At 41.9% G+C, this 17,318-nt stretch overlaps 1 protein-coding gene across 8 annotated transcripts in view; it reads right to left on the bottom strand.

Moving 5' to 3' along the window:
* Nucleotides 1-7,760: 7,760 nt before the first annotated feature.
* Nucleotides 7,761-17,318, bottom strand: part of PTPRE (protein tyrosine phosphatase receptor type E) — a 97,664-nt gene continuing 88,106 nt past the window's right edge. For all 8 annotated transcript variants that reach the window (XM_068198337.1, XM_068198336.1, XM_068198333.1 and 5 more), the window contains 9 exons: nt 17,109-17,244; nt 16,193-16,342; nt 15,012-15,105; nt 14,505-14,581; nt 13,259-13,393; nt 11,610-11,735; nt 10,727-10,887; nt 9,937-10,072; nt 7,761-8,366 (listed from right to left, as the gene is read on the bottom strand). In XM_068198337.1, the coding sequence (XP_068054438.1) occupies nt 8,292-8,366; nt 9,937-10,072; nt 10,727-10,887; nt 11,610-11,735; nt 13,259-13,393; nt 14,505-14,581; nt 15,012-15,105; nt 16,193-16,342; nt 17,109-17,244 (1,090 nt within the window). In that variant the 3' untranslated portion in view covers nt 7,761-8,291. The remainder of the gene's footprint in view (nt 8,367-9,936; nt 10,073-10,726; nt 10,888-11,609; nt 11,736-13,258; nt 13,394-14,504; nt 14,582-15,011; nt 15,106-16,192; nt 16,343-17,108; nt 17,245-17,318) is intronic.

Here is a 17,318-nt window from a genome sequence, read left to right as displayed (position 1 = left end):
AAAGCAGAACTTTTGATTTTGCTCCTATTTTATTATCTAGCTTGCCTCAAAGACTATTTTATGTGCTGTGATGACTTTAGATGGGATACAGTTAGATGTAAGCAGCTTTTTAAATGTTATTTTTTTTCAAACAGATGATTTTGAAGTCTATTTTGTAAGCTTTGGTGGGCCTTTAATTTAGTTCAGATTATTGTTGTTATTATTACTATTTTACAATAGCTGTGTGCTACTGGACAATCTTTAATTTAGATATAGACCATACCAAAATCAGGATTCTGTTTGGTATCTAATTTGGTATCACTGCCAATTAACAGGCATTAAAAAAAAAATCCTTCCTGTGGGTCCTGAATGATACCTCTAAAACAAACAATTTATAGCAGAAAAACTCTTAGAAATTGAATTTATTGCAGTCTCTGCCAGCCCACATGTGATCAAACAGTACAAATAAATAAATACACCTGCACTGTGGCAATAACTGTATTTTCTGGCATGGTTTACAGTGGTGCCCCGGCTTTTGTGATGTGCAATATTTAGAGGAAAACACAAATTATTACGAAAGTTTTCAATGTCTCCAAGAGCAGCATCTGTACAAATATTTGCCAAAGTAGATTTACAGCAGGGAAAAAACGAAAAAAAGACATTTTCTTCAAGGTTTAAATTTGCTGGTAGGTTAATTTGGGAACATTAAATTTAGACAAATACACCTGAATCTACCATGAAGTAAAACTGTCAACTGTCAAAAATGAGGAGAAAAATAAAGTCAGTGCTTGAAGCTCCTTGATAAAGAATTTAAAAATCAGCATTTTAATTTATCTGTGGTTTTTACTTGAAAAAGCACAAATTCTGGGGAAAGCTTTCCCTAAATTAGGGCTTTTATAAGGTATAAAGTAAATAAATATTCAGGCTATTCACACTGTGTAAAGCCAGGTCCAGGGATGAGAAGTCTTATATAAATAGCCCTGAAAATTTAAAGTTTTGCAACAAATTTCTCTCTAAAAACCATAGTTTATTTCACTGACACATTATTGCACCCAGGATTTTTTACTAAATAATAATTTTTACTAAATAATAATTTTAAATAATATTTTTACTAAAATAATAATAATTTTGCTAAATAATAAATAATTTTTCATTATTTACCCAGGAGTGCTGGTATTCATGCACAGAACCTGATTTTGACAAAGGATTTTATGTAGGAGGAATCTGCACAAATGGGATGTTTCCAGATTTTATTCAACACTTTGAAATAATTAATTTACCTTAAATTAAATGAGAGAACATAAACTAAGAGAAAACCTTTTTAATATGATGGACTCACTGATATTTTTAAGTCAAATCTGTATTTCAAGTAATCCAAATTAATCTGGAAAAGGAGCTTTCCAATGGTCTTTCAAAGCCAGGGAAGATGCCTGGCAAGCAAAAGACACAATGTCCCTATATGGGGATCTTTGAAGGAGTTTTGAATAAGTTAGAAATGAATAAGTTAGAAATGGGACTTTTGAGCTTTTAGATGATGTGGTTTATTTTCCTTATTTTTTATACACGTAGGAAGGGTGAGTTTGGTTTATATTGTTATAGTAAGGTTTAGAAGGTTATTAGACTCTTAGTTATAAGACTTCTTAAAGTTATTGACTAATAAAACACAGTTAACGAGGATATTTATGTTTTTGACTTTACTTTTAAATATTTTGGTTTATGGATTCATATTACAGTGTAACTTTTTTTAGTTAATTATGTTATGACACACAAATATAGTACTGCATTTTAATCTTTTTCTTCACTTTTGTAGCTTTTATTTTTTCTATATCTTAAACTCTAAAACCCTTTACTTAGTTTAACATGTCTCTGCTTTAAACTATAGATCCACATTCTCCCTTCCAGCACCTGAGTCTAGAAGCCTTTTCCAAGCTCTCAGATCAAATCCTGTGTTTAATTCTAAACTTTGGCTTACAGGCCCAGAGTTCTGAGAGTTCCCTGCATTTCAGATCCCAACAGTCCCAGTGAAATATGTCAGGTTTAAAATGCAAATTAAAACTTTGCACTGTCTTCTAGGACTGTGTGACAGACTTGCCAGTTCCAAAAGATGACAAAACCACCCCCAAGGATGATGGAATCCAGCTCCTGGCCCCAGCAATGCCACACCGTGCTCGATCTGGGAAGGAACTCCTTAGCCCAGGAAATGTTGCCATCAACTTCAGCAGATCACTTTTAACCCCAAAGGTTAAAATCCCCTAAGAGGGATTTTGCATCTCCCAGCCAGTCCTTTTGCACAGCTGAGTTAGAAATTTGTACATTTCATTGGGACTGGGTGAGAGTCCCCTGGATTCAGCAAATTAACTCAACCTCTGTGAAATTCTGGAGTTCCATAATTTCCATGAAATTAACCTCTGTGAAATTCCAGAGTTCCATAATTTCCATGCACACTTACAAACAAGGTTGGAGAGCAATTCCTTGGGCTGCTTCCTCAGAAACAGCCTCTGCTCCATCCATAGGCTACCACATGAATCACAAAATCATGGAATGGTTTGGGTTGGGTGGGACTTAAAGCTCATCCAGATCCACCTTCCCCTGTCCCAGGCTGCTCCAAGCCCCAGTGTCCAACCTGGCCTTGGGCACTGCCAGGGATCCAGCCAAAAATTCCTTCCCAACATCCCATCTTTCTCTAGCACTCCATGCTCTCATAAGCTTTCCCTCTCCATAGGTTGCCTTCAGGTTTGGAAGGACAAATTTCTATAAAAAACCCAACTAGAAGATCCCACACTCAATAATTCCTCCTCAAGCTCTTCCCACCTGGGAGAGTTTTCCTTGCTTTTTGTCCACCCAGCTGGTGAGAAGTCCCAGCCTGGATCTTCTGTTCCATGTTTATGGATAGTTGGAGTTCAGGAAAATTCAGGAAAATGCTGGAGTTGTTTCTCATGCAATGGAATCAGGCGAAAAGGATTCTTTGCACAAAGAACTTCCTTGGCAAGGTGTCAGCTCGATTAATGATTGAGTAATTCCCCTCCTCTGTGCAAAGCAGCACAGAAAATGGATAAAAGTCATTAGAAGGAAGCTCTCACCAAAAGATCTAAATTACATCCTAATCCTTTAATTCCTCAGATGAAGAACACTCCCCGGGAAGTTCAGTGGCCCAGAAAATTCTCAATTCAACAATTTCTGCATCAGGCAAAACAGAGCTTGACATTTGTGCAGAGCAAACACCTCTTTGATCTGCCTTACTTTACACTGTTTAAATATCCTAGTAAAATAAATAAATTTCACGGACAGTTACAATTAAAGTGTATTTTTTTTTCTAAAAGTTGAGTTTTTCAAAACAGAACCAGATAAGGAACAAGAAGGTCTTTATGGTATCTTTTTTGTAATGTTTAAAAGTAAAAAAGGAAAAAACCTTAAAAGGAAAAAACCAACTGTATCACCATCAGAGTACAGAAATATCCAAGCTTGCTGTGTCATCAACAATTACAATTACCGCTATTTATTTAAATTAACCAACAATTAATTAATAACTGATAAATATTTGAGATTCTTCTCTTTTCTGAGACCACACCAAGGCACCTGCCTGTCCTCACACACAGTTCCCTCCCAGTGGTCACACAAGCTGCATGAAAGTACATGACCCAATCACACAAAATATTTTATCAACTTCTCTTAAAAAAATTAACAGCTTTTACATGCAATGGCAAATTAGAAGCAGATTTGTTAAGTTTGGAAAAGATCATCAAATCCTACCAACCAGTTGACCACTAACCCATGTCCTCCGTGCCACATCCACACATTTTTTGAACACTTCCAGGGATGGGGGCTCCACCACTGCCCCAGGTATTTTTCCAACACTTTAAAACCCTTTCCAGGAAGAAATTTTGATTTCCAAACCTCCCCTGGCACAATTTGAGGCCATTTCCTCTCATTCTGCCAATGTTAGAACAATGCCCAGGAAGGACATGCAGAAAAGGTCTTCCCAACAACCATGGAAAAAAAAAAATTCCTAAAATTACCTACCCTGAAGAGGCATCTCCCAAATGGGAGGTGTGGGGTGGGCCAGGGGAAACAGACAAGGGTCAAACAGAAATCATGAAATCCTATTTGATTTGACATTAGCATGGAACCCCTGAGCAGCTACTCCTGCTTTACACAAACCTCCCTCCCTTGTTACAACAGCGGGGCCTTCTGGGTTAATTTTAGCAAGATGCCTGTTGCGGGGACATTCTTTTTTCTCTCAGGATTTTTCATAGAGCAGCACAGAGAGAAAGAAAGAGAAAACAATTTCTATTTCTGCTCCTTGTTTTTCCCCTGTGGAATGTGTTTGGAGAATTGTTTACCTGGGGTGATTGCTTGATTGGATTCTGGTGAGGATTGTTTGAGCTGATGGCCAATCCAACCCACCTGTGGCTGCACTCTCAGAGAGGGGCACGAGTTGTGAGGAGTTGGATATGGGAGTTAGAACGAGTAGGTTTGTAGTTTTGGTATCTCCTTTAAACAGTATATTAATGTATTATAACACAGTTCTAATACAGAAATCATTCAGCCTCCTGAGCTGGAGTCACACACCAGCATTCTTCCCACTGGGTTCACCTGTGTTTACAATAGATGTCCAATGCAAAACTTGTCAAAATGAATTAAGAAATTGCTGTTAATTAGAATGAACTTTCAATTCATGATTGGTGACACAGGTGGAAGTTTAGATCCTTTTTTATCTTGGTATCACACCACAGTTTACCACAGGATTATTTTACTATATTAACTTAATTTTACTATATTTATTTTATCAGATCTTACTTATCCAGACAGTTTGGGAAGACTAACTGCTTCCATGAGTTTCTACACCCTTTATATGCACAATGTTCAGTCCCAAAATAAATCAGAATTTTCCTCCCAAACAGCTGCAGATAAGCACTGAAAAATTACTTACCTAGATAATGGATTTCAACTCTTTTAGAATGCTTAATTCAAATGAACATACAACACAGGAATGAAATTAAACGATTTAAAGGAAATAAAGCAGGTGGAGAATAAAAAGGAAGCTTTGTTCTTGCATCAGAATGTATTAGATCTTGCAATTTGCATATACAAATAATTCAGCCACATTCACTGGCATTAAAAACACAGCAAGATCAAATTAGAAACATAAGAAAAGAAAATAATAAGAGCTGAAACTGTATAATACATACATATATTATAAAGATTTGACAAATTAAATACATTTTTGTTATACAGAAAAGTTCCAGTAACTTTACATGAAAAATGGGACGAGGGAAACGCAAACATTTCAGAAGACTGAACACGAGGTGGACAGGCTCATTTTAAAAGTTTAAAAAATACATAAAAATAGCCTAAAAAACACTGCTAATTACAGTATGCATTCTTCATTGAGGCCCAAGTCAGCCAAGCACTTTTAAGGGATTGCTTCGGGGACAGGGAGTCCATGGCATTCATGGACTGTGGGGTGAGGACGTTGGGAAGCTGAGCTGAGCTGGGACCTTCTGAACACATGAACAGTCCAGTCACACAGTGACCAAAACCACAGACGGATCAGAAGGACACCTCCAATCCAACTATTTGGCCTTTTAAAGGAATTCCATGCAACAGACGGAGATTCAAAGGAAAATTCCGATCCACCAAGACACTCGCCAGAGCTCCAGCCATCGAGCACACACCGTGACTGCCAAGGGAGCTCTTCAAATTCCACAAAAACCTTCGTGGAGCTCCAGCTGGGAGTTCTGGATTCTATTTTAGGCATTTCTCTTCCCTCCTCCATATCTCAATCTGGTTATCAACTAAAATCCCAGTACCCACCAAGGATTTGGTGTTCCAGCTGAACTCCATCCCGCTCCTGGCTGGAAGGAGGCTTTTGGGAACCCTGTGGGCAGCTGGAGTTGTGCTGCAGCTCCTGGGGGGCTGTGGGACCCCCACACCCTCACATCCCACCACTGCTGCACTGAGATCGACCTCGTGGCCAACTCAACATGAGGTTTTACCTCAGGGGCCCCAAAATCTGCCCAACACACAAATTAATTCTTATAGTTCAACTGCTGGCTAAAGGGTCAGAAAGATCCTGACATCAGGATCATAACATGGGAATTCCTTTCTTTTCCAACCTTCTGGAGTCTCCCTGAACTGAGACTGACTTCAGGAGACAGCCCCAGTTTTTACCAGAGGGACCCACAAATCTGCCCAACAGACAAATTATTATTATTATTATTATTATTATGCCCCCTAAATGGCTGGAAAGATCCTGACATCAGGATCATACAATGGGAATTCCTTTGCATTATTTTCCAACTGTTCAGTCTCCCTGCACTGCGACTGACCTCACGAGACAACTCAACCCCACTTTTTACCTCAGGGACCCACAAAATCTGCCTAACAGACAAGTTATTACTATTATTATTCAAATGCTGGCTAAATGATTGGAAAGATCCTGACATCAGGATCAGAAAATGGGAATTCCTTTGCCTTATTTTCCAACCTTTTGGAGTCTCCCTGCACTGAGATTGACTTCATGGACAACTCACCCCAAGTTTTCACCTCAGGGACCCAAAATTCTGACAAATTATTATTCAAATGTGGGCTAAATGGTCTGAAAGGTCCTGGCACCAGGATCAGAAAATGGGAATTCCTCTGCATTATCCTCCAGCCTCTGGGAGTCTGTGCTATAAATCAGACTGGACCCCACTGTGTCATTTCCAGGCCGAATTTATTCTGGCTCTTTGCATTTGGATGGAATTTCAGGAACATGCCCTTCCTCAGCTCCACTTCCAGTACCCAGCCCTGTGGCTTGAACGTTTCTTCTCCCAGAGACTCACGAGCGAGGTTTAGTCTTTAAACTATCTCGTTTTGGAAGTGCATCATTTACTGTACAAATAAATACAGGAGTGCAGGCATGGGAAGACAAGAACAGCCAATGGCACTCTGGGGGTTGGGGGCTCAGGAATTCCCATCCCAAACCTTTTCCAGCCAGGCTGGAATGGAAGGAGACCGAGGGGCACCTTCCCATCCCCTTGCATTGCTCCAAGGTGCAATGAGATTCCACTGGAATGGGATAAAATAGTGCAAGAACAGCAGGGCAAAGCTCCGTTTAAGCTGCTTGTTTGAAATAAGGCTTTGGTCCTGCACGGCCAAAGCCTGGCTGGACGAAACAGAAATGTTGCATATTTGTTATTTAATTAATTACAGATGCACTCCTTTGTGCTCATTAAGTCAGAGATGCTTTTGGAAGAGTGGGAAAGGTAAATTTGGTAATTATTCAACAATTGGGTGCCCTGTGATTTTGGGGATTTCCCAGCCCCTGATCAGGGCTGTAATAAAAACTTTTATATTTTCTGTCACCAATTCTATTCTCAGTAGTACTTTCAATAAAAATATATCTCTGTACACAACCCTAAACCCCTTAAAGAAAGTCCTTTTTTGATAACATTTCTGGGAAGGTAAGGACCTGGAGGAACTTCTGCTACAATACTCAATGTTTCTGGCATTAAACTCTTCATAAAATGTTTTTTTCCAATTTTTACCTCTTAATTATCGTGCTGAGTCAAATCAAGGAATAAGAGTTCATCTCTTATTTTAAAGAAGTGGGAAATTATGCAGGTGTTTATAGAGAAGAGATGCTTTTAACTCCATTTCTGGCCTTTCTCTTCAAGTAGACAAGTTGAGGTGCTGCAAAATATACTTTTCAAATATGCAAAATATTCTAAAAATCACATTATTGCCTAAGTCAACTTAATATTTTGAAAAAAAAAACCAAATTAACATGGCTTTGAAAGTTCCGTTACTTCAAAAATTCAAATCTGTATTTCTACTGATTTTTTCCTATGAACAGTATGACTCAAAATCCAACAAAACCTGGAAGCTCTTTAAAACAGCCCGGAAAATTAAATACCTGTTTTCATGGTGAACATATTTCCCTGGTGAGCAAAACAAGTTCAAACATGTGCACCCAAATTCACTTTTTTTAGGATGAACTGTAAATCACCTGTCAAAAAATTCAAAAATCGGGAGATAACGATGTTGATAAATATTTATAAGTGGCAAAATTCAAAGGAAAAAAATAATTAACTTTTTGTTATTGAGAATAAAGATTTCTATCCCATCTTACAGTGCTATACAGTATAAGAACATTATACTTCGCTTTAGAAGATATTTATATTTAAGAAACAACTTTATACAGCAAATGAAACTTTTAGAGCCAGCACAACGTTGTATTTACAGTTCAGTCAACAATCCAAGTGACACGGAATAAATTAACATAATATACAACTATTTATACAGACAAATTAAAAAATAAGGCAGAATTCTCATTTGAAATTAGCATAATCTGAAAAGATGTCGATGAAATCTTGTACCACTCTGTAGCAGAATTCATACTGTTCCTGGAAAACAAGGGAAAGAGAGCAAAATGTGCTTTTGGTTACACTGAGAAAATCTGAATTCTGCAAATCCCAGTGGTAAATTCAACATGTCCTAACTGGGACCAGCAGCTGAGGACTGGTCTGCTCTGATTTCTGGTTGTTATTTTAAATAAAACCAATGGTTCCTCTTCCTTTGGTCAGACACAGGCTGATCCTTGCTCTTTGGTTAAAATGATTTCTTGAGCTTTTTCAGAGATGCTTCTTAAACTGATTCAGTTCTTAGGCCTGGCTTTTGATTTAAACCCAGCTGCTCACAGCAGAAACTCCGGAGCAGTGCCCAGGGATAATCAGGGAATCAGGAAATCCCAGGATGGTTTGGGTGGGAAGAGACCCTAAATCCCACCCAGTGCCACCCCTGCCATGGCAGGGACAGCTCCCACTGTCCCAGGTGCTCCAGCCCCAGTGTCCAGCCTGGCCTTGGGCACTGCCAGGGATCCAGGGGCAGCCCCAGCTGCTCTGGGCACCCTGTGCCAGCCCAGCACCCTCCCAGGGAGGAATTTCTTTAACAAATAATATAAAACATGATAATCATGCTTATTCTAGAGCCTAAGAATTAATTTCAAGTCAGTTCTTCTCATTCTGGATAGCTGCCCGACAGAACCAGTGAGGGATGTGGGAAAACCCAAATTTAGATTATTGATAAAGCATCACTTTCCTTCAGCAGCTGTGGAAGGAAACTCCACAGCTGCTCTGGGAATTCCATCCCAGCTCCTCCCCACTCTCCCAGGGAGGAATTCCTTCCCAATATCCCATCCATCCCTCTCTCAGCCTGAGCATGGGTAATCCAATTCCATTTCTTCATCCCCTTTCTTCCTATCTGTGAGAAAACATCTCCCCGGAAAAAGGGTTTGAGGCAATTGTTTCTAAAGAGGTTTCAGATTGCTGAATGGAAGCTGCTATGGAAATCAAAAATATCAATATTTTTATGTATTTTCAAGTTCAGAAAAGTCTCAAAAAACTGTTTTATATTTACTCAATAGGGAAAAGCATCTGGACTAAGCTTCAGATAGTAGTTGTAAATGACTTGAAGGAAAACCTGAAAGACTTCAAACAAGTCAGAGATGTTTCCAAGGATTTCCACATCCCTGGGAGTGTCCAAGGCCAGGTTGGATGGGGCTGGGAGCAGCCTGGGATGGTGGAAGGTGTCCCTGCCCGTGGCAGGGGTAGGGATGGGATGAGCTTTAAGGTCCCTTCCAACCCAAACCATTCTGGGATTCCAATTTATGCCCAGACATTTTAAGGTAAGAAAGAACAACTGATAAATAGCTTGAAAGCCATTTACTTAATATATTTTATCACCTGCAACACTCAAAATACGTTTAGTTTCACTGCCTCAAGTTCCTAAAAGAGAGAGAATATTCAACCAAATTGTATTTTCAGACATGCTCTAAAACCCCCTGTAAAACCCTGATTGTGCCTTGTGCATGCACCATGCATCATTTATGCCAACCTGCAAAAAACCCTTTTATTCTCCTCTCCCAAGGATATTTACACACAGAACTCCCTTCCAAAGGCCTGGTAAATCCCATACCAGTGTTTGCACCATGTGTGGCCTCTGCAGCCTCAAGCTCTTCACAGCCTGGAACACGTCCAGGAGCCCCTCAGCCTTCACCCGTTCCAGGATGTTGCTCAGGGCTATGAAGGTTCCCGTTCTCCCTGCTCCAGCACTGCAATGAAAACACATTTTGTTTGGGACATGAACTGGGATAAAAATGGGAAAAGAGTGTTGGAATCCAAAATGCAAGGAACTCTCAGAACTCCGGGCCTGCAAGCCAAAGCTTATGATTAAACACAGGATTTGACCTGAGACCTTGGAAAAGGCTTCCAAACCCAGGTGCTGGAAGCAGAATGTGGATTTATAATTTAAAGCAGAGATATGTTAAACCAAGTAAACGAAAGTTTAGAGTTTTAAAGTTTAAGATATAGAAAAAATAAAAGTAATTACAGAGGTAAACACATAGAATGCAGGTCTGTGGTTTGTGTGTCATAACATGATTGGCTAAGAAAGCTGACACTGTCCATAAGATGAACTATTTAAGGATTGGGTCAAAAACATAAATATCCTTGTTGGCAGTATTTTATTGGTCAATAACTCCTTAAAAAGGTCTTGTAACTAAGGGTCTTGTGACCTTCTGAACCATGCAGTGAAGATGTGAGCCAAACTCGCCCTTCCTGCCTGTGTAGAAGATAGGAAAAATAAATGGCATCACCTAAAAATGATGGTCCCATCATTAACTCATTCAAAATTCCTCCAAAAATCCCCATGAAAGAGGAATGCCAGGGGCACAGAACAGCCAAGCTGAGGTGCAGAGGGGGCTCACCTGCAGTGCACAGTGATGGGGTGGTTCCCTGTCTGCTGCTGCTGCTTCTGCACAGCTGCAATGAGGTCGATCATGCCCTTCCCTTCGGCAGGAATCCCGATCTCCGGCCACCCGTGGAAGTGGAACTGCCTGACCAGCCTGCTCTGCTTCTCCTGGTTGCTCTGCCAGCAGGAAAACATCCTTCAGCCACTTGTTTCTCCCAGGTGGAAACACAATTCCTGCCTGGAACACCTGCAGCAGCAATTTTGTGCTGCTACAGGAGAGTATTTGCAGCCTGGTCCGTACCATAGTAAGGGCCTTGGTGATTTTATTTCCAGTGATATTCCACGATTCTATCCTGGCAGCTCTGTTTCTAAATCCCCCACCCACTGATAGCTGCCCCCTGCAATTTTCCTTTGGTTTGCACAGCTGTTTCCTCTGGGAAGCACTTAGGATACACTGGAAGTGCCCAAGGCCAGGTTGGACAGGGCTTGCAAAAACCTGGGATAGTGGGAGGTGTCCCTGCCCATGGCAGGGGGTGGGGTGAGATGAGTTTTAAGGTCCCTTCCAACCCAAACCCAAAATTTGTGAAAAATCTTGAATCAAATTTTCTTTGATACCTATGTGGAATATGGCAGGAAAATCTAGGAATAATAGCAACGACAAAACAGTTAAAAAAACCCCAAAACCCACCCCCCATTTTGCAACCATCCGTTCTACTGATCAGAATTTTTAGGGACTTTAGCAAAATTATTTCATGTAAACGTCCTCTTAACGCTAGCTTTTGATTAACCACACTTAAGTTTAGACAGAAATCCCAGAATTTAAGATACATAACCAGATTTCTGAATGCCTTCTGATGGAAAAAAAATACCCAAAAACCGCTGGAATTTTAAAGAATTACCGGATTATATGTAACCAGGAAGTCCCTCACACTGAAGGCATCCATCAGGGTGTCACTCTTGATTTCCACCGTGATCTCTCCGTGAGTCACAGAGCCCTCTGACGGCCAATACTGGCAGCATTTTTCCTGCAGAATCCGGAGAATTGCAAATATTCCTTGATTTATTTTCCCCAGTTATCTACATTGTCATGAATCTCTGGCATAAGAAGGGACATCCAGCATAATAAGTGTGTTCTAAACACTAAGAATAGAGTGATAAAATATTTCTTGAATAGAAACCATCATGATGAAAAGGGCTCAAGAGGCCCAAATAGCACATATTGCTTTAAAACAGAGTAGAATAATAAATGGAATTCCTGAAAGCAAGGTAATGATGTTAAAAACCTTCCAGAACCACCAAGAAAAAGCTTTTCACAACACCCTTGCTGAACCCAGAATTTTCAAGCTGCAGCACAGGACTCTTTGATTAATTAATTACATTAATTCTCATATTTAAATCAAATAATGAGTTAATTCTCATATTTTAATCAAATTAGGACAGGCTCAGAATAAGCAACAGGAGCTTTTACTGGGACAAATGAGATAAAAGTTTACACAAAAGTTTGTTCCCAATTCCCAAAACTCTGTCTCGTGTCAGGCATCCATTGATGCAAACTGGAAGCTTTCAAAAATCACAATATTCTGCAGGTTTTTTGTGTTTCCTGGCAATGCCAGAAAAAGCAGCAACACTGCCTCACAACCAAAGAGTGAAGCAAGTGCTCATTTTACGAAAAGCCAAAAAAAATCTCAGATTGCTGGAATTTTTAGGCAAAAAAAAAATTGTTTCTCCAGTATTGACGCTCGTGGTTTGCAGGTGGGAAGGGAAGTGTGGGGCTGCAGGGTGGGCACGTGTCACATCAGGCCCTTTTCTGACCCAGACGTGGGGCAACTGAGAGGCCTTTTGAAAACTTTTATTCCATTTTCAGTGTTGTGTGGAAAGTGAGACAATACAGATGTTATAATTCATGCCACCGCAATCAGAAGCTATTTCCTAATTCCAATTCATTGTAAGTGTTTCTTGGCCTATCAGCTTTTGCCACACCATGCTGTAAATGCCTTAAAGCCAATCTAAAATTACCCCTCGTGGGTTGTGGAAGAGGTTTTACAGCAACTTCTGTGAGCCAGAGAGAAGTTTGATCTTTGTGTACTCCTGAAAGAATTGTCTAGCAAGGTCGTTGACATAGAAACCAAGAAAGAAAGAAAGGTAAGGAAGAGAAACTGCAGCTGCCTATTCCAGTGAGTACTTTGTCTGTCCTGACCAGTGAGTAAAGTATAAACTGATGAGCTTTGTAAGAATGTATAAAAAGCATCCATGCTATAATAAAAACTGTTTGAAGCCTTCTGAAAATGGAGTGTGCTGCTCTGTGCTGTCTCCATCTCAACTACGACAGTGGCTCCCACTACAATGCATCTTTCACAGTTCTGTTTCTCCAAAGTATCCAGTCTTATTTGCAAGGCCAGCCTTTGAAACTTGTTTCTAGCTCCATTTCTCTCTCAACAATGCCTGCCCTATTCCATGGCATTTCTAAGTCAGCATTTATCTCAAGGTTTGCACACCATGTGAAGCCTTCTGCCGGGCTTTGAGAGTTTCAAATCCATTTCCCACGTACCTGCTCCCTCTCCTGGACCTCGGTGAGCATCACGATGGTGTGGCACTTCCACTCCCACACCATCCTCCAGAAATCCTCCACCGTGTGAGGGAGGGGGCCCTGGGTGGCAATGAAATAATCCTTCTGCCGATAGCCCTGCGGGAAGAGAGCAGGGTCACCCTGGGGACAGGGACGGTGCTCATGGGGACATCATGGCTGGAACGGGGGCTTCTCCTTCAGGGAACAAGAGGGAACAGCCTCAAGCTGCACCAGGGAAGGTGCAGGTTGGGCATTAGGGGAAATTTCCCCACAGAAAGTGTTGGCAGTGCCCCTGGAGGGGTTTAAAGCCATATGGAAGTGGCACTTGGGGACATGGGGCAGTGGTGGCCCTGGCAGTGCTGGGGGTGGTTGGCCTCGATGGTCTGAGAGAGCTTTTCCAACCTCAGCGATTCTGTGGATCTAAAACCTCCCCCAAACTCACAGTGCTCAGGTGAATTTCTCCAGTCATGGCTGAGGGGGTGAGATCCTGCAGGACCAGATTCCACAAGATTATCACAACAGCAGCTCCCAGCTTTCTCTAGAATGAACTTCTGCCTCAAGGTTTGAGGCCCAGCTTTATTTCACAGAATCAATGAGGCTGGAAAAGACCTCTGAGACCATCAAGTCCAACCTGTGACCAAACCCCAAGGCTCTGAGGGTCACATCCAGCCTCTCCTTCTTTCCATGCAGGTGTGATCTCCATGGAATCCACAACCCTCAGTCACTAACGGAGTTTTACTGCTTAAGGACATGATTAATTCTCATATTTCAACAAAAACAAGACACAATCCCATGCTCAGCTTCCAACAGGAAGCTGGGAAGAAAGCTTGGAATTCATCCAGCTCTGCTCAAGTAAAGCCTGGCTGCCAAACACCGTCACAGCTTTTCCCTGTGCTCAACACTGACTTTTCTGTTTCTCAGCAAAGCAAATATTTACACCTGTTAACCTGACCCAGATAATGGAATCACTGGCCGTAATTGTGCAGCTTATTTGTTTGGTCAGAATTTAATAAAAGTTTTGGTTTATAAATCTAACAACAAGGTTCAAATTGCTCAACAATTTAAACTGAAATTAAAAACACCAGATAAGAAATGCATTTGGAAACTCCCATAAACAAAGCTCATGTTCTTTACAAGCCAAGCTGATTGTGCCTCTTTAAAAATACCTAGCAGCAGCAGCAAAATCTCTGATTTTAAAAGGAAATGCATGGAAATGTTGTATACTTACATCTATGAAGGAAGCATTGATGTAATCTGTGTACTCCTGCCCTCTTTTCATGGACAGAATAACTCTGTTAAAATCATCTGGGAAAAAAAAAGAAAAAAAGCCTGGGCTTAGTTTTGAGTCCAGTTTAAAACAAGTCTAGTCTTAATTTTGAGTCCAGTCTTGCTTTTGCCAACTGCACATGGAAGAACAAAACCCACCCAATCTTTTCTGTGAAATGTTAGTTTTCAGGTGCAAACATTCCCGTGCTGCTCAGACCGTGCATGGAATCACACAGAAAAGGGGTGGTTTAACAAGTGAAACTGCTGAGTTATTTAATCCAAAATCCCTGATTGTAACAGATTTTAGGGTGACTCAGTAAAACCCAATTCACTGAATTTTTTACAGATGAGTTTGTAAGGGGAGCCGTGTTCTGAGCTGAGCTGGGCTCTGCCAGCAGACAGATCCAGTGTGTGCTCCCAGGCAGGGATTTCTGGCACTTTCTCTGGAGGTGAGAAGCTGGGCTCTTACAGGGGATGATCTGGATGACTCTTGCTTTCTTCATGTTGGCTGGGAGGTTGCCAGTCCTCATGTTCTCCTTCATGATGCGCACGTTGGTCAGCTTCTGCAGAGAGCACACAGGGGCTGAGCACGCAGGGCAGGAGTGGCTCCCAGCACATCCTGCACTGCCAGGGCTCTCCAGTGCCTTTACTGGGTAAAAAAATCACTGCCACGCTCACAGGGAGCCTGCAGCCACCTCATTCTCCTGGCTACAGAAATTCAGAAGGAATGACAGTCCCAGAATCCCAGAATGGTTTGGGTTGGAAGGGACTTTAAATCCCATCCCATTCCACCCCTTGGGACACCTCCCACTGTCCCAGGCTGCTCCAACCTGGCCTTGGACACTTCCAGGGATCCAGGAGCAGCCACAGCTTCTCTGGGCACCCTGTGCCAGGGCCTTACACCCTCACAGCCAAAAATTCCTTCCCAATATCCCATCTAACCTTCCTTCCCTCAATACTGTTGATTTTGGAACTTGTTGCTCTATCATCAAACTTATTTTTACATCATTTTCTTTACCCAGTTCCCAAATTCTGGTTAAATTAGTCCTTTAAAGCAAAGGGACAACTCCAGCTAACACCCAGATGTCAATTAATACTTTATACCTATATAGAAAATAAATATTTTACCATAGGGAAAATCATTCCATCATTTAGCTCCCTCAGGGAACTAAAATCATTTAAACAATGATCACACGCAGCCAGTGTGGTTTTCTTCATCTGAGGTTTCTCCGCTGATAAAACATGGGTTTTCTGGGGTTTTCTTTGAGGTTTTTCTCCAGCCCTGCACATTCCCTGCTGTCAGTCACCTCGGAGTTAACAATCCCACTGGGATGCAGACTAGGAGCACCTAATCCAGTTTCCTCTCCCAGCATTATCTGATCTGGCAACCTGCACCACACCCAGAGAATCACTCCACTTTTCTTTTACAAACAAACAAAAAGCATTTAGGGAAAGGCCACAGAATGACACAGCTCTGAATGAGGGAACTAGATTAAAATCTGAATGTAGGGAACAGGATGTTCAGCAAGGCCCCATTCACAACAACCGCCAAATAAAACAACTTCTTCCCTTCTGTGCACCTTTAAGGTTACACTTTCATCCTCTTGGCTTACATCTTGGGAATCCTATGGGGAAGATTTCCACACTTACTTTAAATTCCTCTTCCAGGCCTATTTTGACCAGGTTTGGGGCTGCATTGTGGGAAGTCTGGAGGTGTTTTTCCAGGGATGACACATCCAGCTCCGTGTCACCGTAGAGGTAGTACTCGAGTAAGGCTTGGTAAATGAAGGAATATTGCATCTGGAAGGGACAGAGAGGAAGAAGAAGGGAGGGAAATGAGGAATTCTGGCACTTATTTAAAAATCACAGAATGGTCTGGCTCGGAAGGGACCTTAAATCCCATCCAGTGCCACCCCTGGGACACCTCCCACTGTCCCAGGTTCTCCCAGCCCCAGTGTCCAGCCTGGCCTTGGGCACTGCCAGGGATCCAGGGGCAGCCCCAGCTGCTCTGGGCACCCTGTGCCAGGGCCTGCCCACCCTGCCAGAGAACAATTCCTAATTCCCAATATCCCATCTAACTTCAAAACCACTGCTCTTTGTCTTGTCACTGTTTGGTGACAATCTCCTAATTGTTATAATAATAATTAGAAATTATTATGCTAAACCAGAGTTTTCCAGTTTTGCTCACATTTCCACTCATATTCTCTGACATTCCACTCTCATGTGCATGGGAAAACCTGGAAATGACTCCTAAAAATGAAGTGTTTCACAGTGGTCTTCTCCACGTTTATCTTCTGCCCCACCCCACATCCTTCAATGAGCTTTGTGCCTTTTTGAATTAGAGAATCCCTAAATGATTTGGGTTGGAAGGGACCTTAAAACTCATCCATCCCACCCCTGCCACGGGCAGGGACACCTCCCACTAATCCCAGGTTGCTCCAAGCCCCGACTTTCAAGTGTCCAACAGCACGGGGCACGCTGGGCTGCCCAACAGAGTGGGAACGCAGCAGCATTTCCTTGTCTGCCCAGGAAAAGTTGGAATTTCGGGTGGTTGAAGTGCACTCACATCAGTCTGAACCATCTGGGGCCGTTGGTTGCGGATCCTGGAGACGAACTCAAAGACATCGACCTTCTGCTCCGCGTGCATCATGTCGATGATGGCGTCGATGACGATGAAGGTGCCCGTGCGCCCCACACCCGCGCTGGGGAGGGAACAAACACACAAAAATATCCCTGGAGTCACCCAAATCCGCAGGAACTGCTGCAGCACTGAGCC

This window comes from Anomalospiza imberbis, chromosome 8, assembly GCF_031753505.1.
Source record: "Anomalospiza imberbis isolate Cuckoo-Finch-1a 21T00152 chromosome 8, ASM3175350v1, whole genome shotgun sequence".
Lineage (NCBI taxonomy): Eukaryota > Metazoa > Chordata > Aves > Passeriformes > Viduidae > Anomalospiza > Anomalospiza imberbis.
The sequence above is the reverse complement of the archived record's forward strand: the minus strand, read 5'-3'. Positions and strand labels throughout refer to the sequence as shown.